Genomic DNA, 26,905 nt, shown 5'->3' with positions numbered 1-26,905 from the left:
ATATTTTCGAAAAGCTTAAAAGCTAATCTATTATTTTATAAGTATGATATCTCCATCTCTAAAAGTTAAAATTTGCTCAGTCTTGAGATATTGCACGCCTGAAGAGCATTCCATTTCAGAATTTGGTGAATATATAGCAAGCATTTTTGCTATAAATAATTTGCAGAGTTACCTGTTTACAAACGCTTAGGGCTGCTAAACACATGACCTGCTCATGGCTCGGCTCACATTTGGCTTGTAAAGAGCTTGTTTGAACTCATCCAAATAGGCTCAGCAAGCTGAACATGAATAGCAAGCGTGCAGCTCAGCTCGTTATAGGTTTATTAACTAGCAATAAATATATTTTATTTATTTTATATCATAGAGTTTGAAGTTTAAAGTTCAATTCCTATTGTATTTTGAAACAAATGAGCCAGTTTCATGAGCTTACCTCAATATGCTTAGAGTCCAAATTTATTATTATTATTATTATTTGGGAACAAGTAAACTCCAGCCTGACTCATTTAACTTGAGCTCGCTATGAGCTTCAGCTCCGTTCAGCTTGCCACAAGAATGAGTCGAGTTTGAACACTTGTTGAGTCTAACGGGAGCGAGGTTGACCCCCCCTCCCTCTTCATTTTTGGACTGCAGGGAAGGGTAATTTGATAAATTGCATGGGTAAATCCCTCTAAAAAGCTTCTCTCTCCCCCCCTTACAGAAGAACTTCACTTGGTAGTCGGCACTAAAGACAGTAAGTGACTTTTTCTCTTTCTTTTTGTTGAAAAAAGTGTCAAGTCAGACGAAAAACCATTTACACCTTTTTCTATGGACGGAGCCTCACTATGCTATGACAGCAAAGAAAGCAAGCAAGCAACAGAGTTGGAGTGCAAAAAGAATTATTCTGGAATAAATGGGCAATAGTTAGGAGAGGTGCACCATGGTGCGTATGTGGGTACTCTGCAATACAGGAGCTCGCACTATGCCAAGCCAATTTCAAGCTTTGTCAGCTTTCGACGAAAGCTCTTTGAAAAAGATTTGAGCTTAGGAAACCAGAGATTTCTTTCTTGCATTGTTTCCCACGCTTCATACATACCCCCCTCTTATTAATTCAGATAAAGGGCCAGGCACAGCATTTCTCAATGGTGCCACCTGGGTAAAGATGCACCCACTTATTCAGTTTGCTCGGCTTGTTTACCAGCCTTACAACCAACAAATGTTTAGGGCCTGTTTGGAATCTCGAAGTTGGGATGGGCGTTTATGCATTTGGGATGAGAAGTGAGACCCTTTCTCCTTTGTATTTACACTAAATCGTGGATTTGGCAGCTGCTGCTTCTTCAAATGCATAAACTCCGTAAAAATACCCATCCCAGCACAGTACAGATTCCAAACAGTTCCTTAAGTGTTCTAGCTTTAATAGTCAATAAAATATATACCTGATAACATTTACTCCAAATGCATACCGTTGGATATTGATGTCTCATAGTTAATAAAAATGTGCATTCACTACTGATGCTAAAACATGCATTTTTATAGAAAACTCACTACAAAAGGTATTTTTAACACATTTCTTCAACTCATTCGGATCGAGAGGAATAATCCCATCGTCAGGGAAGACTTCAGACCAGAGAGTGTTAAAAAACCGCCTTCTATCAGAGGTCTTTCATCTGGTAACTTGTGCATCATCGGGTGATCTCACTATCGCCCATTTTCAAATCTTCTCCTTTTGGCGTTCTGACCATTGTTAACTTCTTTCTGATTATCAAATAAAATTTTCCCTCCCCTTCAAAAAGAAAGAAAGAAAAACACTCGTTTCTTTAATCACTTCCTTCTAGTCATATGTCATCATTAACATCATCAAAACTGGCCTCATCTCCGTTGGTCCATGGTGCGTCATAGTTTTACATTTATTTCAATTTCTGCACTTAACAGATGATGAGTATTCCTTGAGGTGACATCTAACAAACTTTCCTTAAGTCCTTATTAGGCAAGTAATTTTTTTCAAAGTAAATTTAAAGTATATTTACCTATAACAAAAATAGATATTCTTACCAAAAGGTCCTCTTCATTTCCTTTTGTAAACACAGTGTCTTAGTCTATACAATGATATGTAAAGCCAAGGTTAAATGTTGCGCATGCTTGAACTTTAGGTGCTTGTCATACTTGCTTGATGGGGTATTTTAGGTTTTTTTGTTTTATTTTTAAATTCTGGCCATACAGATGTGTTTTATGTACTTGATTTTATAGGGATCAGCTCTTGAAGTGTTCAATTCCCACATATGGGTGGGTTTTTATAAGGTTCAAAAAATCAATGATCCAAATTTTTTGTAAATTTTCAAGGCTCCAGATATCATTTTTTTCATCGAAAACCCCATGATCCAGGTGTGGATTCCTCATAAATCAACCATGTCCAACACATTTATAAGGTCAAAACTGCGAGAAAAACACCAAAAAATCAAGAAAATCCATCAAATATGTATAGCAAGCACCTAATTAAGGTTCAAGCACCTACGCTCATATATATATATATATATATATATATATATATATATATATATATATATATATATATATATATATATAGAGAGAGAGAGAGAGAGAGAGAGAGAGAGAGAGAGAGAGAGAGAGATTGATTGGTATCTACAAAATGCGGCCACAAAATTGTATTTAGCAGCGGTTTTGATTGCTAAAGACCTTTTTTTGCACCACTGATAGTGCGCGAGCAGCGGTGCACAACTGTCGAAAAATCATCAAACATATGATACACCCTACTCTCTATATGTATATATAGAGAGAAAATAACAATACAACATAATAAGCTTTCATGGCACTTGATCTTTGCTTCCTACAACAAAATTTTCCTACGCTACTTTTACATTTTATTCACTGATTAATGGAAATAGTGATAAACATGCAATGTGTTTGATCTTAATGATTATAATAAATTATCAAAAGCAAACTAGTTGGAATAAATAGTGTGACACACTGAACATGTTTCCTCATCATAAAAAAAAAGGTAAGCCAGTGAAAGCACATGCCTATATATCTAGAATGTTTAGGTGGGGGTTTGGGAGCAAGCTCATGCAAACTAAATTGTGATGTGTTTTCTGAGATCAACCTACATGTGACCCCGTTCTTTTATACAGTAAATTGATTTTAAAAAGAAAAAGAAAGAAAGAAAAAAAGTATCAATCTTGCCTAGCAAAGAGAATGTTGAGTGGCCTTTAAGACCCTATGAGACAAACCTATGGACTTACAGTATTAACCTATCCAAATGAATGAAGTAAAAAATGCTTGCTTCAAGACATCACTCATTTTTTTTAAGTGATAAGGGACCATATTAAACAATTCCATGGATGTCTTAGAGAAACTTCAAAAACTATATAAAACTTTTCCAATTATATGTTTCAGAAACTTGACCAAGATCACGGATACTTCAAATGATATGTTACAATATTGTATTCTTCGTTTAACTCTCAATTTTTTTTTCCTTTCTTTGCCATTAACCATTTATAAAATACAAACACTCATGTAAACACAGATTTCATATATATATATATATATATATATATCGAGAGAGAGAGAGAGGCTGTTGGTTTAACTCCGAGCAGGTTCCGTAGGTCCCATGAGGTTAGGTTGACACGTGGACGGCCAGGGAGACGCAGGTAGCTGTTAAGAGGCTTGATACACGTTTCCGCGTGCTTACGTGTCGGAGCTCGCCACACGCTCAGGACCAAAAAAGAGCTCTGGGGCCCACGAAATACCAGACGAATCACTGCTGTCCAAAAGGGGACGCGTGGCAGGGTCAGGAAGCAGAGGCGTGACTTCCAACCTCAGACGAACAGATGGTGTCACACTCCCTGGGCCTAACCTCCTCACCCAAGGGGTGGTTAACCTAACCTGCAGCCTTCAACCTTTTACACCCAACTTCAAAAACTCGCCGAGTTGAATGAAGAGATCGCCACGGTTATAAGTAGAAAAGACTAGGATCTCTCAGAGAGAGAGATTAAACGCTTCCATGTGCAAGTTGTTTTTATCTAATTCGACTTCATAGATAAATTAGGCATGTTCAAAATACTGGAAACCAGTTTTGGATAGGAATTTCACGTGATTTTATGACCCAAAAAAGTATTGCACATTGTAAGTTATCGATTTTTGAAGCCTTATAAAAGCCTGCCTACCTATCATAATTTGATGATTCAAGAGCATACGCTCATTAAGTAAAACAAGTAGATCACGTGGAAGGTTGATTTAATAAAAAAAATGAAACAAAATACAATAATTTACTTCATGTGGCCTTTATCAAATGTTATATATATATATATATATATATATATATATATATATATAGATATATATATATATATATATATATATAGAGAGAGAGAAGGTGGTAGGTAGCCTCTACGGCACTTTATTTTGGCCATCTAAACCCTATTTGTATGGTGCTTTTTTATTGAGTTTTAGCTTCAAAACTATCTAAGTTTTTTTTATATTTTTTATTATTTTTTTAAGTTTGTGAGTTTTTAGTCTTTTTTATAAGTTTAGTTTCATATTTAAAGTTGTAGGAACTTACTTAGAATGCATAAATAATACTAAGTTTTATTTTATGTAAATTTAACATGAAAGATATAGGCTTAGCTGATGTTATAGTTGGTATTAAATTGATTAGACATAATAATGATTCTGCATTAACTAAATTCAACTATGTTAAAATTTTTAAAAAAATATATAATTATTATAATTATAAGCATGTTGCTACTCCATTTAATCTTAATGTTAAGTTATCGATTAACACTGAAAAAAGTATATCTCAATTAAAGTACGCATGTATTATTTGCAGTTATGAATGAAACTAGATCAGACATAGCTTTTAATAAGAATAAGTTAAGCCAATATACTTATAATTCAGGACAAGAGCATTAAAATGTTATTTATCGAGTTCTGAAGTACTTGAGAGGAACTCTAGATTATGGGATAATTTATAAAAATAAACCGATTGTACTTGAAGGGTACAATGACACAAACTAGAATTCTTATTTCAATGAGTCATTATATACAAGTGGTTGGATATTTACTCTTAGATCTGAAGCAGTGGCTTGAAGATCTAAGAAGCAAATAGTGATAACTCATTGTATAATGAAAGTAAAGTTGATAGCACTAGCATCAGCTAGTATGAAAGTCGAGTAGTTAAAGAATCTTTTAATGAAAATATCATTAGGAGATAAGTATGTACTTCTGATAGATATGTGTTGCGATAATCAAACAAATATATACAAAGTAGAAAATAATATTTATGGTAGAAAATCTAGACATATTAGTCTAAAGCATAATTATGTGAATAATTTACTCAAACAAAGAGTAATCTCAATTGAATATGAAAAATCTTGTCAAAACTTAGAGTATCCATTGACAAAGTGACTTTCTCAAAAAAAATATTTTTAAAACATCGAGGAGAATGAGGTTAAAGTCAATAAAATCAATCACTGTTGATAGAAACCTAACCACATGATAAGGGTCAAATAATTTCAAGTGGTTTAATGGGAATAACAAGTCTCTGAGTGGTTGAATTTGGTACTTAATATTTTTTTTATTCTTGATGTCAAGTGCTCGAAACCTGTATATGGAGATTGAATTCATATTTAACTCTTAATAAGATCCATATGCCTTATGATTGAGGTGTGTAAAACACCTTGATGAACTTATCCATATAAGTGTGAATGTGGGGGTCACTTTTTATAAGACTTGAACTTTGTCTCTAGAGCACTAATGAAACTGAAATACAACACAAGACCCTTAATATGTGACTTCTATATATTGGTAGACACTTTATGATCACTTGAAGTGAGAGTGCATGTTACAATATTTTAAAAGTTAATTTTAATTCAAGGTTAAAAGTATTGGGGTCCCAAACCGACTAAGACTAAATAAGACTAATTTGAAACTTTAAACTCAAAAGGTACCTTCATTTATGTACTGAATATTCATGAACAATCTCGAGTTATTTCTATAGTTTTGATCCACATTGAAGATTGTTGGGTTTTGGCTCGACTATCTATATTTTTCTACACATTTTTCATCATTTTCTTAAGTTTGTGGGTTTCTAGTCTTTAATACAAGTTTAGGCTCATATTGAAAGTTGTAGGAACCTCCTTTGTCCTTATATAAAAGGGTATTGCCTTAGAAGGCAGAGCCCTCAAGGGACATTAGATCTTGGTCTTATACATCTTTTTATAGTTTCGACCTCACCTAAGCCCTTGGACCTTGAACATTGACACTTAGACATTTTCACAACCGGTGGCATTTTGGCTTTGCGATTCACGATCACACTGGAGCATTCTTAGAAGTTGGTTGTTTCCCAAGAACTGACAACTTGGAACAAAAAAAGTGATTCAGATGGCATCAGATCCTCACTCCAGCTGATTCTATCTCGAGGGTGATCTTAGAAAGTGAGAGACCTGATGATGTGGTAGCTCTTACGAATCAGTCCCTTCACGGTATGCACCAGTCTGCCTCATTTCCAAGTCCATCTTGTTATATACAATTTTTTCAAATTTTGCATACGGTATACCAGAATATAATTCAAATTCTACAGTGAAATACCTTGCTAGAGGAGGCGTGCACAAATCCTGGAAGGACCACCCACGGGATTAGTCTCCGTTGAGGGATTATGCATAAATATTTCAATGAAATCTGGTAAGGGTATGCCTAACCACAACTTGCCCTTAAAAAAAGGGAACGGAGATGCAAAAAAAAAAAAAAAAGCTGATGAAAATACAAGTTGCAAAGTTATGCGGATTTTAATCAATGAAAGATAACCTTAGGCGATTTTCTAATTTACTCTTATATGTTTATATATAAGGTTAATATTGGCTACTAATGAAGGTACAAAACTAACGAGACATAGATGCAAGTTATATTGACTCAATCTAACCACATAGATGCCTTTAATATTGTCGTGCTTTTCTGATATAAAAATATGATCTTTTGAATTATGAAATTTTGGCACATTATGGAGCATTGATTTTTTGACTCCTTTAAAGATATAATTACTTATCATAATCATAACATTTGATCTATAAAAATTAAAAATTGAAATTTTCTTTTTTAAAGTGAATTTTACTTTTATTAGTAGGCAATGTTAACCCATATATATAGAGAGAGAGTTCAACTCCTCCCACGCACATCTGAAAATGTCGAAAGAGGAAGATCCCCAAAGGACATTCTTAGTCATAAAAGCTGTCAAACATAGAGAATTTAAGAAAAAGTAAAGGAACGTATGAACAGAAACATTCCTTGTTTACCCAAGAGGGAGCATCCGATCTTTTGCCGATTTATTCTCCGAGTAGTAGACAGGGATTTAAAAAGAAGAAAAGAATGCTTTGAAACCCAAATCACGCTTGGTGGGGGGTCCACAGGGGACATGATCATGGTATCTGCATGTTATAATGGTGTGAGCCTGCAAAACCGGATCATGCAAATCCGGTGCTCAGAGATTACCTGTCCATGCTTTCCTCGTAAAGTAATTTATTAAGGTTTTGTGCCACACCACCACTATTTAGGGGTTTAATTTAAACTCCCATAATAATAAACCATATTAATTAAAATCCTTGATTCCTCCTTTTCTTTTTTTTGCTTTTTTCTCCCTGTTGTGCATATTTAGACCACCACCAACCTCCCCCAACATCGTTCTCAACCTCTTGCGTGTTCTCCTTCAACTCTCTCTCTCTCTCTCTCTCTGCATTTGTTAGTTTCCTGTGGTTTGTTGGGGGTGTTTGATATTCATGATATTTATCTGTGTTGGTAATAGTTTTAGCATAACCAACCTGGGGAAATCATTGGTTTCTTTCTGGTTTCTCTGATTTGGTGAAGTTGGTGTCTGTCAGTCTTCAAGTTTGTTGAGTTTCTTGCTCGTTTAGTAAGGTTTTCTGATGTGGGTAGAGGTTTTTTATGAAGTTTGATAAGGCAATGGAGAGAGAAAAAAAGGGGGTTGATGAGAAGGGCGGGAGGCCTCTGTTTGAGTTGGGATTTGGGAGGAAGTACGAGGGGTTTAGGGGTTTGGAGGAGAGGGACCTTGGGCCTAGGACCAAAGACACAGAACTGAGGTTGGGTCTTCCTGGGGACTGGACAGAGAGAGAAACCCATCTACCTGAGCACCTATCCTCTGATAATGTATCTAGGCTTTCAAAGAACACCACCTCTGTGGGTTCAAAGAGGGTTTTTTCAGACACTCTAGATGGTTTCTCATCCAAGGAAGGAAACACACAGAACAAGTCTGGGTGTTTCCCTCCATGGTCATCACCACCACCACCACCACCACTGATCCCTACATCTTCTGTGTTGCCCAACAACCAGCCTACCTTTCTCCCATTTAAGCCTAAGCCTGGTAAGCAAAATATGGTGAAGGAGCCAACTTCAGGTGTCCCAAAGCCAGAAGCTAAAAACACAAGCATGGGTACTTCAGAACAGAGGTATAATACTTATTATTACTCTTGATAATCATTTCCATAAATAGAAGAACTTTGTCTCTGAGACTGTTGGGTATTATTTAAACTTGATGGTATTACTGTAAAATGCATTTTTTTCCTCATTGATGCTAACATGGGCTTCTTTTCAATTTGTTTATAAAATCCTAAAAAAAACAGGGTTGTTGTTGGGTGGCCACCTTTAAGATCATTCAGGAAGAATTTTGCTAGCTCTTCCTCTAAACAACCACCAGAAAAACAGTGTGGTGGGGCTTCTGTGAATGAGAACAAGACAGAGAGTTGTAAGAAAGGGTTTTTTGCAAAGATAAATATGGATGGGGTGCCTATTGGGAGGAAAGTTGATCTTAATGCATATGACAGTTACCAGAAACTCTCTGTGGCTGTTGATGAATTGTTCCGAGGCCTTATTGCAGGTAATTCTAATTTCTTTATGAAAAAAAGAATAAAAACTCATTAATTTGTTGAAATTAATTTATATTCATTATTACTTTTTTTTAGGGTCAGCTCAAAGAGATGCCATAGATGGGGATCAGGGTGGTAGTAGAGAAGAGAAACCTATTACAGGGTTGTTGGATGGCAGTGGAGAATATACCCTGGTTTATGAAGATAATGAAGGTGATAGGATGTTGGTTGGTGATGTACCATGGGGGTGCGTTTCTTTTCTCCTCTACTCTCCCTTTTCTTCTTTCCCGACTTTCTCATTTTCTAATAAAAATTATTATAATAGTGAAAGTAAAAAACAATAATAAAGTGAATGATAACGGTAAGTTTTTTCTAATTCTACCATTTCTCCTTCTCAGTCAAGTTTGTTTTCTGAAAATTTGACAACACTAATGATGATGATGATGATGATAAAGAGATATTATAGTACTATTAACTGAGTTACAGCGTGTAGCAACTGTGGAATATTGTAGTTGACGAGATTTTGTTAATTCTACCTCACCCTACTATCACGGTAGTTGATCATTACTAATGTTACTTTATTAAGGGTACTATCTTTTTGTTTGTTTGGAAGAATTAACACGGTCATGTTCTTAACACTGTTTAATTTGCAAACGGGTTTATCATTCTGATAGTGTGAACGGCTTCTTTAACATTTTTGATAGTGACAATCCTATTCCTACTGTTGACGACACCATGAATTGCATCAGTAGACACAATTAGCCTTTGATGGTAGTGCATAAATGGATAAATAGTGTATAAAATCTGTCCATATATATATATATGTATGAGAACTGAACATATTAGGCCCCATTTCTTGTTCTGCCCCTTAGGTTTTAAGTGTTTTATGATAGATCTGAACCGTTAGATGTGTTTAACATGCTCGATGAATTGAACATATTAGGCCTCATTTCTCGTTCTGCCCCATAGGTTTTAAGTGTTTTATGATAGATCTGAACCATTAGATGTGTTAAGCATGCTCAATTTAGTGGGAATTGACTCTTGGATCATGTTTTTTTTCGACGAAAAAAACAAGGTTTTCTGAGCTGGAAAAAATTGGTACCTTCATAGCCATTGATTTTGGATCACCAGAAAAGCCTGTATACATGTCAGATTCCGGCGATCCAAAAGCCGGTTCCCACTAAATAAAACCTATAGATCACATCTACGGTGTTATATGTGAGAAAAATGACTTAAAACTATGATTTTTGAAGGGGCTTAACGAGGCCTAACGAAAAAGGGGGCTTAAGGAATACATTTCTCTCTCTCTCTCTCTCTCTCTCTATATATATATATATATATATATATATATATATATATATGGTACCGCTTACGCTCTTGATTTTCATAGATCTAAGCTCCAAAAGGAAAATCTAACCATTGGATCATGCTTAGCATATTCTAATTATTAATTTCATGTGTCAAATATGATGTTACTATTTTTAAACCACCCTTATTTTCATAAATTGTGAGCCGTTGATTTTCACCATCTTAGAAATGGGATCTTATGTGGTATTAAACAGGATAAAACCTTCGAATGTACTAATAAATCATGCTAAACATATCTGTATGATTATATTTACCATTTGGTAGCTAGATCTATGCAAACAAGAGTGTCTACTGGCGTAAGATATCATGGTATGGAATCACCATATATATATGATTAGAGCCATATATATATGAGAAAAGAGACCTTGCAACCAAAGAAAGGTACAACATCTATAACCAATGATGATTGAACAGCTCTCCTTCAGTGTTTGAGTGTTTCATCGATCGGACCTTATATATTTGTTCTTAGAAATGTATTTAATAAGAAATATGCTTTACATAAAGATTTGACAACATCTGGGCATGTTTTTAGAAACATGAAAAATGGATGGCTTACAATTTTACAATACAAAGTATTGTTTTTGAGTGCTTTAGAAAATGCATCTAAATATCAAACATTCATAATCTAAAATATAAATGTTTCTATACATTATAAAATGTAATATGCAAAGAAAAAATGTCGCCTGATCATCATTGGTTATAGATGTTGCTCCTTTGGTTGCACAGTCACCTCTCTCTCTCTCTCTATATATATATATATAATGAGGATTGTGCTGCCCCTTTTTTCGTTAGGTCACATTAGGACCCTTCGAAAATTGTTTTAGGTGTTATGCTTGATCTGAACAGTTAGATGTGTTTATCATTGGTTATTTATTAATAAGCAAACTTTGTTTCAAATTTATTTGATATAAAAATGTAAATATTTTATCATCAAATTCTAGTACAATATGAACCATTGATTTTTTTTACTTCTTTAAAATACACATTTGAGCATAAAGATAATCAAAAACATGTTTTCTATTGAATAAACAATGATAAATACATCTAACGCTTCAGATCTAACATAAAACACCTAAAACTATGATTTTTGGAGGGTTCTAACGTGGCCTAACGAAAGAAAAGGGCAGCACAATCCCCATTCTCATATATATATATATATGTATATATATATCATGTAGAACACATTTATACAGTCAGATTTGATAAAAATATGAAAAAAAACCCTTGACAAGCGTGGTAGGCAAGGGTCAGAGTAGGCAACTAGCCCCTACTCTCTCTCTGTATGTGTATATATTACTCTATATGAGTAATGGGTAGGTTCTAAACCCATTTGGTGCTAAACTGCATGCTATATAGGTTTTTTGGGATTATTTATTTTATTTTTAAATTCTGACCGTACAGATGTGATCTATGTACTTGATTTTATAGGGATCAGCTCTTGAAGCATTTGATTCCAACACATGGGTGAGCTTTTATAAAGTTGAAAAAATCAATGGTCCAAAATCTTTGTAAAATTTTGAGGCTCCAAACATCAATTTTTTCATCAAAAACACATGATCCAGGTGTGGATTCTTAGTAAATCGATCATGCCCAACACATTTATAGGGCCGGAATCGCATAAAAAGCACCGAAGAAGCTGAAAAACCCATTTAGCACGCGGTTTATCCCCAAACGGGTTTAGCACGGACCCATTAGTCTATATATATATATATATATATATATATGTGGAGAGAGAGAGAGATAGGACAAGTGGTAGCTGCCTACCATGAGCCAATGAATGTTTTCAGGTTGTTTTTTGCAAATCTGACTTTGCAGATGTGTTCAGCATGATCAATTTGCTAGGAAATGAATGTTTTTTTTTATTGAAAATGATTTTTAACCCTTGAATATTTATGAAAATCCTACACTGTCGATTTTAAAACCTTATAAAATCGTACATGTGTGTCTGAATCAGACAATCCAAGAGTTGATTCCTATTGTATCAAGTATCCTATTGTATCAAGTATGTAGAACACATCTATATGGTCAGATTTAAGAAAACCTTGAAAAAACCTTTCAAAAGCCCGGTAGACTAGCGGTAGGCTTGAGGAGTGGTAGAGAGTGAGAGGGGGTTAATATTTGGTGCTATTGAAGGCACAAAATTATTGAGCATGAATCACCTTTTTATATTTTTTAGACTGTTTTTATAGTTCAAACCTTATGAATCTGAACTACAAGGTTGATTCAGTAGAAAATGAGTCTAATCATATGATTGTGATAAGTAACCAATTTTTTTAAGGGATTTAAAAATTAACGGCTCACAATATGCTAAAATTTCACAACTCAAAAAGATGATATTTTTAGATCAAAATAACATGATCCAAGGTTTGATCCTTAATAAAAAAACCATGCTGAACACATCTATGTGGTCAGATTGAGATGATAAAGCTTGAACCTATGATTTCTACTTGCGTTCAATAGCACCAAATATTAACCCGTGTGTTTGCGCCCGCAAGTGCTAGACCATGATACCATATGGTGGTGCATACTCTTGTCTGTGTGGATCTAAACATGTAGATGTATTTAACATGATTTATTTACTATTTTAAGAGGTTTTATCATGTCTAATATGTCATATGTTTCAATTTCTGAGATAAAGAAAAATCAACGGCTCACATTTCTTGAACATAGTTAATATATGTTCAAGCAATGCGAGTGATTTGGGGCAGAATTTGTGGGATCTGCTAAAAGGTCAAAATCCCAATTTCATTTTATCTTCCTCTTATCTTTTGACCGGTACGGGTTAGAGTAGGATGCTTTGTCAAACTATCATTAATTAGTCATCTATGGGTTTGTGTTTCTCAAATTTCTACTTTGTGCAGGATGTTTGTGAACTCGGTCAAGAGGTTGCGTGTATTGAAGAGCTCTGATTTATCTGGACTGCGCGGTAAGTAAACGACAGCCGTCCATTTTTTTTTGTTCATTTCTTTGTTTTTCCTCGAGAAATTATTCAATGGGTCACTTGAGCTTTTGGAGGAGGACAAAGGTTGGTTTTTGGCTTTCACCAAATTTGGGTGATGTATGAAAATGTAAGAAAAGATAAAGGGATAATATCTTATCGTACTATTAAAAGGGAGATGCTGGTTTTTGGCTTTAACCAACTTGTGTGATGTATGAAAATGTATGAAAGGCCAAGGTTTTAATATCTCATCATGCTATTAAAAAGAAGATGCTGGTTTTTGGCTTTCACCAATTTTGGTGATGCATGAAAATGTAAGAAAAGCCAAAGGGATATCTTAGCATACTATAAAAAATTATATGTTGGTTTTTGACTTTCACCAAAGTTGGATGATGTATGAAAAATGTAAGAAAAGCCAAAGTTTTTGGCTCTGACCAACTTGGTTGATGCGAGAAAGCCAAAGGATTTCTAAATCCTTCAGGGGTGAATTCCACAATGACATGACTGAACATGTAGTAGTAGTTCAGGTCAGAAATCATTGAGTAGAATCATTCAACACTCATATGGCCTTCTCAATTCTCATTGATTTCTGGCACCAGCATGGTCATAACTGAGCAATCCTTATCCCATATCTGTTTATCATGCTGCAGCACTGTGCGAGTCACAAAATGGGTATGGGTTGTGCCATCAATGTAGTCCTGTAACCCACATGCTGAAGGTTTTGACAAGAATTTCATAAGTTTCACACACACACACACATACACACACACACACACAGGGGGGCAATTTATACATTTAAACCCTATGTAACAAACATGGAACGATAGTTGGAAAATACCATGATTTTTTCTGAATCTGCTAATTACCCAAAAAGATCCTGATATTTTCCAAATGCTACCCATTTTGAAAATATTATGATTTTATCATGATATTAACACAATAAGTAGATTTTTTTATATTCTTCTATTCGTATTCGTTTCCTTCATAATTTTTACATTTTTTTTAAATGCCATTATTTCCCTGAGAAAAATCAAACTTTTTTGGTTTATCAGAAGATCCTTCCAATATTGAGAGATTTGCGAAATTGATTTAAACTGTGGTTCCTTTTTTAAGTTCAAACTTAATATCTTATTAGTTCAAATCAAGTCATTCTGGCTAGAAAATCACTTACCTCCATATTAAATCCTTGTTGTGGGTGATTGAGCTCCTCTTCCAAACCTTTGTTGTTTTCCATCTGTGATTTAGTGGATGCTTTGAGTATTTTATCATCATTGTGATCACCAATATGTTCATGTTTCCTTAATAGACTTCCTGACTTGCACCTTTTCCATATGACCCACTGACTCGATATATTTGTCTCCAGTTCCTCCCAGCATCAGACCAGAAGCAAACTGGTTGACAAGCTGAACTCAAAAGAATGAAGCATTACTTGGGGTCGCCAGTCTGCCTGTCAAGTTGTCATTGGATTTACCATACTTTTCGACTTCCTTTTGTTTTTTGTTCTCTTTTTTAGTTGTTTTCTCTCTCTCTCTCTCTCTCTCTCTCTCTCTCTCTTTGATTTGCTCTACTTTGCGCTTAAAGATGAATCAAGCTATCTTTTCCCTGATCATTTTTCCCTTTTTCTTTCTTGTGACTGAAACAGAAACATGAGCGATTACCAAGTGTAATTACTTTATACAATTTCAACTGGGTTACCTCTCTCTCTCTCTCTCTCTCTCTCTCTCTATAACTGTGGTTCTCTGACTTGCACGTAAGGAGCCACTGTTTGTAGTGTCATTTTTCTTATTGTCGGAGCATTTTAAGTCAAACTGGCTTTCAGTCAAAATCCATGACACCTAAAGTTTGGAGTATCTTGTGGTTGCGGGCCGGTGGAATAATGCTGCCTCGTGTGTATCCCATTGTCAACAGTCTATACCAAATCTTTTTTGGACTATCAAAGTCTAACCCGGCCAACCAGGCTGGTGAGTCTTAAACTGTGTCCTAGCCTTGAAGAATTCAGTGGTTTGAAGTAAATTAATAAATTGCTTAGGGAAAGTCTGCTTTAGTCACAATTGTGATTGTGAATGTTACAGGTTTAATCTTGTGAAGAACTTTTACGAGATTCAATTACAGCTGTCAATCACAATCAAGCTATGCACTTTCTCATGTTTCACTAATCTTAAGAAAGTAAGGTAATTGTGATTTGCAAGCAAAATATTTTGAGAAAAAATCAAGAATCACAAGCCAGATAGAGTCGAACGTTTGGATAGATGATCAAATGCTCTTCCTTGCACTTGAATTGGAAAGCCTAGTCCTGCCCGCAGATGGGTTTTTTACAAGGTTTAGGGTGTGATTTTGGGTGCTGGTTCGTCAAGGAATGATGGTTGTTGTGCATTGGGTGCCGCAATGTTAAACCCAAAATTCTTAACTCAAAAACTTAGTCATTTATTTATTTATTTTTTGTAATATAGTAAATGAATGATGCATGCCATTGCTTCAATCGGATTAGGCACTAAGGGGTTTGCTTGAGCGCAAATGCAAGCGTCTATTAGTTCATTAGAACTAAGTCTCAGAGCGAGTTAATTAGAACTAAAAAACAATAAAATTTATTTAATCAAAGAAAATGAAATTCAGCTGCAACATTTAAATTGATGTTTGGTTAAAAATCTTGAGGATATAAATCTTTTGGACTTGGGTCCACGTTTAACTTCTTAATTCGGTTCCAATTAACGAATCTGAATCGGAAATATACAAAATATCATTCAGTTTATAAACCATATTACAACCATTCATTAAGGAAGCAGACTATCTAACTTCAAATCAAAATTAACAGTCTTAACAACATCCAAATACAGTTGACGGTCTTTTAAAAACATAAAGACTTTCATTGATAAGAAAAAATAACATATACAAGACAAAGAAACCAATCTGCCCATCTCAGCAAATGAAAGCAAACCAAACGAGGTGTGATGAGGTATCATACACTCGATCTACCAGAAAGCATAAAAACCTGCGTCCCAAGTCAACGACAGAATCATCCTTGTTAACGCAACATTAAAACTAAAGAATAGACACAAGAAATAGAAAGGTAAATGAAGTTGCGAGGTAGCTAAGCCAACGCCCCGCAGTTCCCAATCCAAGCAGTGGAACGGTCCGACCATTTACTACCCAATACAATTCAAAATACTTAAAAGTCTTAATGACTTAAACTAAATTCTGGAATCTAAAATTATTTGTTTGTGGCACCGTCGTTCACATTCTGTCATCACTACCCATTACCCGAATGATTGATATATAAGAGGGCAGATACATACTAACATTGCATGTTGTACAAAACTCAACCCTCATTCATTCATGACATATACATTTACAAATAATATATTAAATTACAAAATAACACATAATGATGATATACAATTATCAATTGCATGCTTTTAACATCCAAGTTCAAAATATAAATATACTATAATAGTTTTAACCAAAACTAATCTATAATCTCTCATATGACTCCGCTATAAGGATGAGGGTCAATAGCGGTGACATTTCTCGCCGCTATTGGCCTATTTATTGTCGCTATAGGTTTATAACAATGACAAATAATGGTTGTCAATTTTTTGCCTTAGTTAAGTAATAACGGTAACATTTATAGGTCGCAGTTAATGTGTGACCCAACATCGATGATGAATCTTGCTGGAACTGGGGACACCACTAGCGGCAACCCACCCTAAAACAACACCATATCTATAAGGACAATAATTTTGTGTCATTGTTTTAGGCTGCAATGAGAATAATTAACTCACCATTATAGTCTATAATGGTGAAAAATAAGTCATTGTTTTAGGCTATGGCGGCAACAATTACGTCGCCACTATAGGTTGTAACGATGACATAGTGTTAAGGCCTATAACGACGATACAAAAATATTGCCGTTATAAGCCTTAAACCTACAAAAATAAATTTTTATATTAGTTTTAAATTTTTTTTACATTACATTATACAAAATGGGAAATACAATTCAAATATGCACATCAAACATCCTCAAACATACATCCATTTAAACATAAATATACACTTCTCCAACCTCCTCAAACATTCAACTTCAGACATACATTCAAATATAAACACACTTCAAAAAATAAATACACTTCTTTAACCTCCTCAAACATTCATCCTCTTCAACCCTCTCAAACATTCAATTTCAAACATACATTCAAATATAAACATATACTTCTCCAACCTCTTCAAACATTCAACTTCAAAAAATAAACGCACTTCTTCAACCTCCTCAAATATTCATCTTCTCCACCCTCCCTCAAACATTCAACTTCAAACATACATTCAAATATAAACATACACTTTAAAAAACAAATACACTTCTCCAACATCCTCAAACATTCAACTTCAAACATACACTCAAATATAAACATACACTTCAAAAAACAAATATACATCATCTTCAAATCCTCCCTTACATCCTCTCCAAACTTGCAACAAACATACTTCAAGAATGACTACAATCTGACAATTCAATTATGACAATGTTAATATTGATGATAGAAGTATAACAATTCAGTCTGATAACTTACAAATATTTTAATCACATTACGGTTGAAGGATCGATAATACTTTTACCTTTTTCTGAACTTACATGAGAATCTGAAAAAGCATAGTGATAACATTAACAAAACATCTTTTTATATTCAAGAGGCTATCAACTTCAATTCAATATATATATATATATATATATATATATATATATATATATATATATATATATATATATATATATATATATAATCAGTTTCACACTAATTACAACAGAAAAAAATTTAATACAGGTCAAATAGAAAAATAAACTATAAATAGACGTGTCCTTAAAATATAACATGCTATAAAAAACTACGACATGTTAATCTAACAAATATACATTTGGTGGTCTTATCTATGAGAAAATAAGAGAGATCTAGGATATAAGGTTCTATCTAAGAGAATCTATGAAAGTCTGCATCTACTCTCTGAACTTCTTATTTTCTTCTTTTTCTCACTCTCAGTCTTCTTTCTCTCACTCTAGTTGTTCTTGTAATTGTTGGAGCTTTGTCTGCATCACTTATAACTAAAAATATAACTCTAAAACATGAGTTTTTCCTTTGGATGGAATGACAAATACATCCATCCCTCTCACATGTCCAGACAACGCTCTGAGGACTTTGGCAAAAATGTCTCGTTGCGACATTGACAGGCCTCCTTGTGAAGAACATATTCATCACTTTCAATTTTCACATAGTACAACTTGTTCTGCACGACATTAATATTTGGTTATCAGTAACTAATGCCAATGTATAAAATAGAATGAATGAATGTGGATTTTGCTTCACTGCTACAAGGTGTGAGTTACTTACAAAGCTCTCTTATACTTCGCTGCAGATGAATGTTATGCGATCTGAATGGCTGTGCGTCTCTTTTGCAAATAACAAATTTAGATTTTATTAAATCAAATATATTTAACACTATACTACTATATATAAAAAAATAAAGTAAGGAAATAATAAACTTACCCTCGCATGAAACCTATGGATGTATGAAGATGATCCATTGGCAAGTTGGACCGTCTGTTTTGCTCTATTCGCGAAATTTTTCTTCGATGTCCATTGTTAACCAAAAGAAGATCAATTAGTTTACGCAAAACTAAAAATTTGAATATTTATTTACTTATAAATATATATCCAATATTTATCATCCAATAGTCTCCGATAAAAAAGTTGAAAATTCCTTTTCACACTTCAGAGTCAACTCCCTCAGATGGATATTTTGCTGCTTCATCGTGGTTTTAAACCTCTTGTAATGCTTATAAAAACCTTCTTTTACCCTTAAGTATGATAGTTGAAGTTGTTTATCTACAATAGCACGATGCTCAACTATATCCTTGTCTAAATCAAACTTTGCCTACACCAAATTATCATAATATAGTTAGTAACACTTTTTTTATAGATTAATATGTTTATCAAAACATAGTTAGGCAATATACTTACATAAACTACTTCACGCAACACAATCTTCTTATCCTCTGGGACCTTTATCCATGACTTGTGAGTCATATTGGCCTACTCCCTTATGATTATAAAAACCTCCTAAAGAAAACAGAGGTGCCATCACTCACTATTTCTTTCATCTCAGGCTTGATACTTATTGAAATCTTTCATTGCTTGATTTGCTTCTGGTGGGCCACACATTTGTTCTTCTCACGTTTACACTGAGAAGATTCTATAGTTGCTAATTTGTTGTAAGAAACAAACATATATTAATAGGAATGACAATGATTTTTTTATTATACAAAAAAAATACTAAATTAATATTTACCACGACGACTCTTGAGTTGCAGTGGACTATGGTGTTTGGGGAGGGGGGGGGGGGGGAGAGGAATCTCTTCCTCCCTTTAAGTATCACCCACATATGATATGAAGTGAATTTGGTCTAGGTGTTCACCTTGGCTAGCGGGTGGTGAACCGTTATATGGGGAGGAAGAAGGCACATATCCTCGTCGTAAATGACTATATAGTGATGTTTGTTAATTTCATGCAAACAATATTAGATTAGACTACACTATACAAAATTGAATCATACAAGAATATTCATTGTCATACAAGAACAATATTAAATTTGATATATATTATGAAGAACTAATATACATTTTTTGAACTTATTTTCAATAGAGAAAAAGAACACAAAGAAAAAAGATAAAGCAATAACACATGCACTTATATTACACTTTCTTTGTGACCCTAGATGCTTTGTCAACGTTTCAATAGATAGATGTTCAACTGCATTTATATCAAATTCTGGGTCTAGTCATGAATCCACCAACCAATTAGGACTTTCTGGCAACACAGGGTCTCCCTTCTCCTTTTGTTTTGCAAACTTGCGATAATAACCAATATACATTTAGGTGGTCAAGGTTCTATTCTTACATATATTTTATTTTTACTCAAATTCATTCTAAATTCTAATTCTCCATGTCGCTCTTAACAAACCTCTATGAAAGAAAAAATTAATTATTGGATGACAAACTCCAATACTTGTCAAGGAAATTTAGTGTGTATTATATTTCTGAATAGGTTTCCTCAAAATAGTGAATTTTCATATCTATAGTTGTTAAGTTGTTTGCACATTATGATAATTTTAATTCTACAGTTTCATCTCATGATAAAGTTTATTGTCAAATACTGCTTTAAAAGACTTCTTTCTTCCATGTTTTCTATTTTTTGGTCTGTGTTGCAATATTGTGCTCATGCAAGTTGTGTAGTAATGAAACTCTGTTCTTACTAAGTTGATTACATTTGCTAGCACTATATTATGAAAGTATAACAATGGAAGCATGAATACAAACACATTAACAAACATTTAGAATGAGAAAGCAACAATATCTTTATGTTTCCAAACATTTAATAACACTATATTGGTACAAAGTGAAAGAAATTCATAAAAATTAAAATCTAACTAATGGCTAACAATGCCGCCATTTAGGTTTTCTTTGGAACCCACTAACTAAAAGTATGACACAGCTAAAGAACTGAATTAAGAGATATCTCTATCTCAATATTATAAATAATGACTCAATTGTTAGAAAGATTTCTTTGTATCCAAAGGCGATTCTATCATTTTTCAAGCCTTCTTTTTTTCTCATTGAATATCATCTCATTGTTTATAATATCTAGCCATTCTTTTAGTTTAGGAGGACTCGCAGCTGGAAAACAATTCAATAGATTATCCAACTCTTCAAGGAAAAGAGATTGGTCTATTCTACAGTTAAACAAATACAATAATTGTTCAAGTAAAATTGATTAGGACCCTATTGAGTCTTTTAGGACCATAAAAGGATAACTTTCAGTGACTGAAGTCACAAGTTCTCTAAGATATTCTATAAAGCCGACACCTCTACTTTTTGTCTAACATTTATTCTAATAGTATAACTTACAAACTTTTGATGCAGGTATAAGGATATACTTAATCCTATGGCTCCGAAAATACACCTCCATAGTCCACTCTCCTTTACATAAAAAAATTGTCATGTCCCCATGGACATGACTTTTTCTAAACATATCCCATAAAAGAAGAAGAGGAGGAGGAGGAGGAGGAGGAGGAGGGGGAAGAAGAGAGAGAGAGAGATAACTTAGAGAGGGAGGCCAGAGTCCGGCGGCTTCACCTGAGTAGGGAAGATGGAGGCTGGGGTCCGATGGCATCACCCGAGCAGGGAAGAGAGAGAGAGAGAGAGAGAGAGAGAGAGAGAAAGAGAGAGAGAGAGAGAGAGAGAGAGAGAGAGAGAGAGAGAGAGAGAGAGAGAGAGAGAGAGAGAGAGAGCTCATCAGGCCCTAATTATAGACTCAATAGCGGTGACATTTATGTCACTGTTATAGAGTAATTTATAACAACATAAATGTCGCTGTTATGGAGTCTATAAGTATATCATATAACGATGATATACAAGGTCACCGTTATTGAGTAAAACCTTATAATAGCGATATTTATACATCATCGTTATTCATCTTTAAGGGCGAGATTATTGATCGTTAACTATTGTTGTTAAATTATTTTTTACGACAATATTTAATGACCAAATAATGTCACCATTAACGACATATATTTAATGGAATATATAAAGTCATTATTATAGGTATGTTTATAACGGTGACATGTGTGTTGTAATTGATCAATCATGGCAACTTTTATTTTTGCCATTAAAGCATCGCCACTATTGACCCTCATCCTCGTAGTGGCCATATAATGTTGCCATTATAAACATACCTCTAACATCAATAGCTAAGGTCGCCGGTATAGGTATGCTTATAACGGTGACATAGTTAATGGGCATATAATGTCGTCATTATAAACATACCTATAACGACAATATCTTAAGGCACCGTTATAAACATGTCCATAATGGCGACATTTGTTTGGGTCCAACGTATTCATGAGGATTTCTAAATAACAATGACTTTTTATGTTGTCATTAAAGAGTCACTGCTATTGACCCTCATTCTTCTCGTGCTCTCTCAATAATTTTATATTCCCATTTAATGTCATGCAACACCATAGCAATATTCATAATTAGGTGCTTGCATTATTAGGGCATATTTTCAATACATGTTTAACATAAAATAAATATACTCAAGTATAAGGTCTTTGTTTCTCTTACCACTCTCATTGGGTACTCGTGGAAAAACATCGAGACAAAAGAGACCACATTGGATGTTTATTATATTATGTATTTTATTTTTTCCGTGTGATTGACTGAATCAATAATTCAAGTGGTGCTTTGTGATCGAGAGAAAACCTCGCAGAGGCAACAACAATTAGGATGCATCCTATACTACTACAATAGTCATGAGACCTACCACCTAGGACACATTGGTAGTCCGACCTCCTACATCTCGTGGACTAAAGACCAAGTGAGACGTCTTGCTCTCACAAAAACAGTAACAATGTGATCACATGGGAGTTGTACCATCTACCTTCTCCAAAATAAGTTGTATTCTCAATGGGTTATTGGGTTCACTTTATAAAATGGTTTAATATATTTCATTACTTATGCCTCATGTCATTAGGTATTGCAAGGCTCAATAGCCCAAATACCCCTCTAGAGAAACTTTTCGCATTATCATTTATGGCATGAGCATCATATTACTCATTCAGGGTAATTACATATTTTATTTGCTCAACATATTCATAACACATTCTATATGCTCCGGTGCTTTTAAACCCATCGAGCATAATAATTTAGTATATTTTCAGCACCCCACGGGTTCTCATCAACTCCTTGCTCATTCAAGAGTGATACTATATACATGCATGCTTTTCAATGCTTTACAATACAATATAATTACATGTCATATATATATATATATATATATATATATATATACTATTAATACCACATTGGTTCCTTAAATCTCAAGCTCATTCTTGAGCCTCAACAAGTGCATGTATGCATTTCATGTCTTATAGCACTACATAACAATATATAATATCATAATGCATATCAACATCATATTGAATTTCAACTTATCATACTGCATATAAAAATCATGCTTAACATCATGAACATATTTTAATATCATGACAACATATAACAACATAATTAACATCAATTCATCACAAGCATGATATTTAAACAGATTCTCTATGTACATAATTATAGCACCAACATATGCATCAAATCTATTTTTTTGTGCACATAAACATGACACAAGATACATACCTCAAATATGATTTTTTGTGCATACAAGCATGACACAAAACACATACAACAAATCTGATTTTTTGTGCACATAAGCATGACACAAAAAATATACATCAAATATGATTTTCTGTGCATATAAGCATGACATAAAACATATACATCAACTTTGATTTTTTATGCACATAACCAGGACACAAAACCCATACATCAAATTTGATTTTTTGTGCACATAAATATGGTACACAACACATCTATATAAACTAAATTTATGTGGAGTGAGCTTTTTGAAAGCAATTCCCCCCAAACTCATTGGGAATGATGTCTCCTTCAAAATCACACATGGCTTCTCCCCCAAATTTGTGGATGATGTCCTTCACAATAGAGAGAGCTAGTAATAGATTCCTTCAAAACTCGTGGAAGAGAGCTAGCAATGACTTCCTCCAAAAATTGTGGAAGAGTGCTAGCAATGGCCTCATCCAAAAATGTTAAATGAGAAAGAGGTTGGGAGGGAGCTATGACTTTTTCTTCAAAACCGTGAAAGAGAGAGTGATGAGATGAGATTGGATTAGGGTTAGAAATAACAGAGAGAGTTAGGGTTAGAGTGAGGAATTCAAAATGAGAGGAATAGAGGGTGGTGGCTAAGGATAGAGGGAGAGAAGCTTCTTGCTCCTTCCTTTTTGGGTTGCCCTAATTGGTGGTCCCTCCTTCCACTAGCTCCACTTCTCTTATGCCCCCCCTCCTCCCTCCCTTGGATTTTTTTTCCAAGTGGATTCAGACCCATAATCCAATGGGTCGACCCACACTTGGGTCCCCAACTGGGTCCAAATACCATAATGGACTTAATTACGTCTCAAATGAATATTTAATATCTAAATAAAAATTAATAATTTAAATATAATTTGAATATAAAATAAAATTGCAAACCATATTTGAAACAAAATTATACTTTTATTTATTTAATAATCATAGAAAAAATCTTGGGTGGATGATTCTTTCAAATATTTGGGATCTACCATTCAAAAGTATGGAGAAATTGATGGAGATGTAAATCATAGGATAAAGGTTGGGTGGATGAAATGGAACAGTGCAACTGGAGTGTTGTGCGATCGTAGAATGCCATTGCGGTTGAAGGGAAAGTTTTATAGGACGACTATTAGGCCCGCTTTACTATATAGTACGGAATGTTGGGCTGCCAAGAGACATCATATTCAAAAAATGAGTGTAGCTGAGATGCGTATGCTGAGATGGATGTGTGGAAATACAATAAAAGATAAGATTTGGAACAAGGAGATACATAAGAAGGTAGGCATTGCACCCATTGAAAATAAGATGAGAGAGAATTGTTTATGGTGGTTTGGACATATTCGACGAAGGCATAATGATGCTCCAGTTAGAAGGATGGAGAAATAGGAAAATATATTAGTTAAAAGAGGTCGGGGTAGGCCTAGGAAGACATGGATGGAGGTGATAAGAAAGGATATGAATGCTTTGAACCTCACCGAGGACATGGCATTGGATAGAAATGAATGGAAGAGAAGGATTCATGTGGAAGACCCATAATGATTTTCTTTGTTGGTTCATATTGCCGACCCCAATTGTTTTGGGATGAAGGCGTAGTTGTTGTTGTTGTTGTAGAAAAAATCTTAGGTATTACACAATGGATGCTTTTTAAAGGTTCAACTAAGTGATTGGTTATGAGCTATAACAGTGATATATTGCTAGGGGTCACAAATCAAACAAACTAACATGAACACATTGGTGCTCTCATAGACAACATAATGGATGCTTTTTATAGTTTATCTGGGTGTTTGCTGGTTGGAGCCAACTATGTCCCATAGATATATGGGTGCAACCTGACACATGATATGCATAATAAAAAAATAAAAAATTGTTTTGATTAAAAGGACACGAGAATATATTTTTTTTAAATTTGTAAACAATAAACTTATCTGTTTGTGTCATCGTGTCCGAGCTTGTCTAGTTGTGTTACTAGCAAATTCCCAAAAAAATAGCCCCTTCTTGTGACATAAGGGTGTGTTTGATGGTGCATCCAAGGATTGGATAGAACAATAGAACATAACGGATAAAATGCATGTTCTGTAACAGTTGTACTATATCCAGTGTTTGTTTCGACTAGACAAGAAGTTGTGTTCCTTGTGTCCAATGTTTGATTTTTACGTTGAGTGGACAACTTGGATACATATGGATAATGGGCCAGATAACTTCATTTTGGATTATACGACTCAATCTACCTAATCATATGGATTTTAGCTCTTAATATTGATCTCAGATTGGATCTAAAAACTAAAAAATGTTTAAAATTTTGATAATTTGAGAAAAAATAAGGATTGATATTATATATATATGCTTTAATAAAAATGTTATAACCAAAACAAGATGACTTGTTTAATAAAAAAACCTATTTTTTTAGGTAGGGCTCACTTTGAGCACATTTTTTACCACCAAAATGATTAAATTTGGTTTTTTACTTAAAAAATGAATTGAAATTATGAATGTTATCTTTTCAACTCAACAAAAATCACCTCAAACTGACATTCAAATAAGAAGTTATGGCCAAAATAAGTTAGCCTATTGTGCTTGTTTTACCTGATTTTGCTGACAATAATTCCAAAATTATGACTTAATGTTAGCACTTTTGCCCAAAAATGTTGATGAGAATTAAGTTGTCATTAGGGGTTCAAAAAAATAAAAAATTATCGTCAGAGGTCAAGAATAATCGTTAGAGCACTTGTCGTTAGATCCAATTATCGTTAGAGCAACTTGTCATTAGCATTTTGCTGACACCAACATGTTGTCAACAACTTTTTTTATGCACCTTTGAGACGTTATTTGCTTCCAATTTTTCATTTGGAAACCTTTGAACCCCCAAAATCCACTTTTCTTAGAAAAACCCTCCATCCAAGGTAATAAACCTTCACAAATCTTATCCTTTGATTCGAAAACCTCCTCTTAGAAATCGTCCATCTAAATGGATCTCAAATACACAAGAAACATATTTAGATTTGCCTAGAAAACTATAAATAGGGGTGCTCCATTCCTCCTATTTCAGATTTGGTTATTGTCTCTCCTAGCACTATCACTCTATCAGAATTCTAACAAACTTTAACCTAGCCTAGCCAACTAACCTAGCCCACTTGGCCTAGCTGACTAGCCAAGTCTAAGCCTCCATCGAGGCCAGTCTAGGACCCATATCCCCTTGTCTCGCCTCCTTTGGAGATTGTGTCAAGTCAAAGTGCTTCCTATGTTACCCTGCACATGTCAACCGTAGAACGGGCCACCTAAGTTCGATGTGAGATTCAATTTGTTTTAATCTTTATTTTATTTATTTCATGCATTTTTCTAAGTTTGTGATAGCCCAAAGGTTCGTATGTTGTTCATTTTGGTGTTGTTCATTTTGGTGGCATCTGCCAAAGAACTCGTTTCCTCTAAGTCTTGTATACGAGGTATAAATTTTTGTAATGCCACTGCTCAAAAAAAAAATGATCGAGAATTCCTAGTTTG

General features: G+C 34.3%; 1 protein-coding gene across 1 annotated transcript; it reads left to right on the top strand.

Annotated features, from left to right (window-relative positions):
* The first annotated feature begins 7,944 nt into the window (after positions 1-7,944).
* Positions 7,945-14,657, top strand: LOC149830114 (auxin-responsive protein IAA6-like). Its single transcript, XM_090015382.1, has 5 exons — positions 7,945-8,447; positions 8,622-8,875; positions 8,961-9,111; positions 13,094-13,158; positions 14,534-14,657. Exons 1-5 carry the CDS (start codon positions 7,945-7,947, stop codon positions 14,575-14,577), a joined length of 1,017 nt encoding a protein of 338 aa, XP_089871508.1. The 3' UTR covers positions 14,578-14,657.
* Positions 14,658-26,905: the final 12,248 nt, after the last annotated feature.

This window comes from Nuphar pumila, chromosome 8, assembly GCF_984573655.1.
Source record: "Nuphar pumila chromosome 8, dmNupPumi1.hap1.1, whole genome shotgun sequence".
Taxonomy (NCBI): domain Eukaryota; kingdom Viridiplantae; phylum Streptophyta; class Magnoliopsida; order Nymphaeales; family Nymphaeaceae; genus Nuphar; species Nuphar pumila.
This window is presented reverse-complemented; position numbering and strand designations above follow the sequence as displayed.

Coding starts and splice junctions, on each gene's coding strand:
- LOC149830114 (XM_090015382.1), top strand. CDS start 7,945: ATGGAGAGAGAAAAAAAGGGGGTTGATGAGAAGGGCGGGAGGCCTCTG. Junction 8,876..8,960: donor GTTCCGAGGCCTTATTGCAG/GTAATTCTAATT, acceptor ACTTTTTTTTAG/GGTCAGCTCAAAGAGATGCC. Junction 13,159..14,533: donor TGATTTATCTGGACTGCGCG/GTAAGTAAACGA, acceptor ATTTGTCTCCAG/TTCCTCCCAGCATCAGACCA.